Source organism: Orycteropus afer, unplaced genomic scaffold (genome assembly GCF_000298275.1).
Source record: "Orycteropus afer afer isolate SDZICR_OR568_19922 unplaced genomic scaffold, OryAfe1.0 scaffold00539, whole genome shotgun sequence".
In the NCBI taxonomy this organism is placed as follows: domain Eukaryota; kingdom Metazoa; phylum Chordata; class Mammalia; order Tubulidentata; family Orycteropodidae; genus Orycteropus; species Orycteropus afer.
This window is the reverse complement of record NW_006922126.1, coordinates 242,746-245,447: the sequence shown is the minus strand read 5'-3', so window position 1 is coordinate 245,447 and position 2,702 is coordinate 242,746. Positions and strand designations below refer to the sequence as shown.

Sequence of the window (2,702 nt, the reverse complement as noted above, 5' to 3'; positions counted from 1 at the left end):
TGGGTTTGAACCACCAGCCTTCTGGTTAGCAGTCAAGTGCCTTAGGCACTATGCTACCAGAGCTCCTGGTTCAACAGCAGTGGGGCAGAAACACAGGGCAGGGAAGCCCAATGAGGTAAGAAACTCACAAAGCTAGATTTTCAGGCACTGGGGCTCCTGGTGTCCTCGGGCACAGGGCCACCATACCTGCCCATGCCTCTGAGGCCCTGTGACACCCACTCCCCAGCCCCGCTCACAACACCCTGGGAGGCCCACGGCGCGGATCCACCGCTAAGCCTCCTGGTCCCCCCGCCCCCACGGTCTCCTGCATGGCTGGGGGACGGTGTGGGGTGGGGTCTCCAGCTTCTCTGTCAGGATTCTCCAGTCGGCCCTGCGTTACCGCCCAGCGGCCTTGAATTCCAAATTGCTTCTTTTTTTCAGCATCTTCTTTGTGCTCACGGCATCACCAGCGTCACTTTCTTGCTGACTCAGTCTTCTGCTGCTGCAAACACGGAAAAAATGAGTCAGTGAGCCCCTGTAGTGCCAACCGTGCCCCCGTCTGCCCCTGGAAGGGCGGTCATGCTCGGGCTGGTCAGGGCGGGGCCCCAAGAAGGCAACGACAGGCCAGCCGAACGGTTCTTCTCCTTCACCCTTGCAAATCTACTTATTTTTATCGTGGTGAAGTGTGTTTGAAAAATAAGACATCTTCCAGTTCAACCACTTATCCGTGTCTAATTTGGTGGCATGAAATGTTTTCATCATGTTGTGCAAACACCATCTGTTTCCACATTTTTCCATTCTCCTTAACGGAGGCTTAGAGTCTTGGTGGTGCAGTGGTTAAGTGCTTGGCTGCTAACTGAAAGGCTGGTGGTTTGAACCCAGCAGCCACTCTGTGGTACAGAAATGAGGCAGTCTGCTTCCATAAAGACTGACAGCCTTGGAGACCCTGTGGGCAGTTCCACTCTGTCCTCTAGGGGCGCTGTGGGTCAGAATGGACTGTACAGCAGTGGGTGTGGTTTGGGCTTTGCTTCTGTGAAGATTGACAGCCTTGGAGACCCTGTGGGGCAGTTGCACTCCGTCCCCTAGGGGCACTGCGAGTGGGAATCGACTCCACCGCAGTGGGTGTAGTTTTGCTTTGAACAGAGCTCAGTGTTCCCCCCTCACCCCACCCCTGGTAACTATATGAGCTCTGAACTCTGTGTATTCACTGAGTCTAGATCTCTCATGTAAGTAGGATCAGATGATAACTGTCCTATGTCTGGCTTCTTTCACTCAGCACAAGGTTTTCAAGGGTCACCCATGCTGGCCCTGTTGTGTGTCAGGACTTTGTTTCTTTTTATGCCTGAATGACATTCCAATGGCTTCCATTTTGACAAACTGGGTTGTTCAAAAAACCAAATACAACCCCTGGTTTCCCTGTGTCGGGTGGGACAGCATCCATATGGCACGAGACCAAGCACATGCCTGCTTGCGTGACGGGGCACCCAGGGCTGACCTCCCCATTTCGAAGTGCACAGTGTCTTTAACCAATAGTCACCCTGGTGAGAGAGGGGCTTGCCTCTCTCTCAGTGGTCAGTCTGAGCCCTGATGGGGCACAGAGCCTATGCTGATCCGACTAAATTAGACACGAACAGTAACAGTGATGGCAGGAATAAAGGCCTGGCAATCTACCTCTGAAAATCAGCCAGGGAGACCCTGTGGGTCACAGTGGTCCCACCTGCAAGGGGTCACCAGGCAGGTGCAGGACCGGGCAGCGTTTCAGTGGGTTGTGCACGGGGGTCGCCGTGAGTACGAGGCCAGCCGGCAGCAGGAGGAACAACTGAGCAGTCCCATTAACCCCACTAACTCCCATTACTGTCTCGTCCTGCTGTGTCCAGCCCCCGGGGCCCTGGCACTCATGTCTGGGAGAGCAGCTGCTTGTCTGCCCAGGTGCAGGGGCAGTAGGTGAGCCAGGGCCCCACTGTACCTGAGCGGTCCTGCCACGTGGCTCCCGGAGGCAGGGTCTTCATCATGGGGTGCCCCTGGCTCCCCTCTCTCCCGGGGAGGGGGTTTCTTCCTTCTGGTCCGTAGGGGCTTCTCTGTGGACGACAGAGGAGCCCAGACATCCTGACTTCAGGCATCTTTACCTTGGCTCAGCCTCTCTCCCACCCACCTGGCATTCCCTGGGTGGCCTCTGTGGGGCCCCACTTCCCCAATACTCCCTGAACTGGTTAGGAAACTGAAGCCCAGTGCTCTCCCAAGCCCAGCCAGGCAGGGGCACTGTGGGATTCGAACTCTGGCTTCTCAGAACCGCCCCCACCATAGTCCTGCTAACACCCCCAGCTGCCTTTCAGGCTCACCAGGCAGGTGAGCTGAGGACACAGCACTTGTGCTATGGCCCCACATTTCACAGCACTGTCCCAGCCATCACCCCACTAGATGACCCCGCTTCTTCTTTCATATTGGGCAGCTTGGGGTCAGATTAGGGACGTATGGCCATACTAGTGGCAGAACTGGGACGAGGTACTTGAATTTAAAACTCTGGCTCCTAGTGGGTGGTACAGGCTTATTCCAAAGTAATAGAGAGAGCACAAGCCAGGAACAAGGACACTGCAATGTCATCAAATCCATCACTGTTGGGGGAGGGGCCAGGAACAAGGACACTGTGATGTCACTGGAGTTGTCACTGTTGGGGGAGGGGCCAGGAACAAGGATACTGCAATGTCATCAAATCCATCACTGTT

The 2,702-nt window shown here is 55.4% G+C and overlaps 1 protein-coding gene across 1 annotated transcript in view; it reads right to left on the bottom strand.

Moving 5' to 3' along the window:
- Nucleotides 1-375: 375 nt before the first annotated feature.
- EVC (EvC ciliary complex subunit 1) overlaps nt 376-2,702 on the bottom strand; it is a 123,257-nt gene continuing 120,930 nt past the window's right edge. Inside the window, exons 19-20 of the mRNA XM_007955771.1 lie at nt 1,946-2,057; nt 376-481 (exon numbers count right to left, since the gene is read on the bottom strand). Of these exons, the coding sequence (XP_007953962.1) occupies nt 376-481; nt 1,946-2,057 (218 nt within the window). The remainder of the gene's footprint in view (nt 482-1,945; nt 2,058-2,702) is intronic.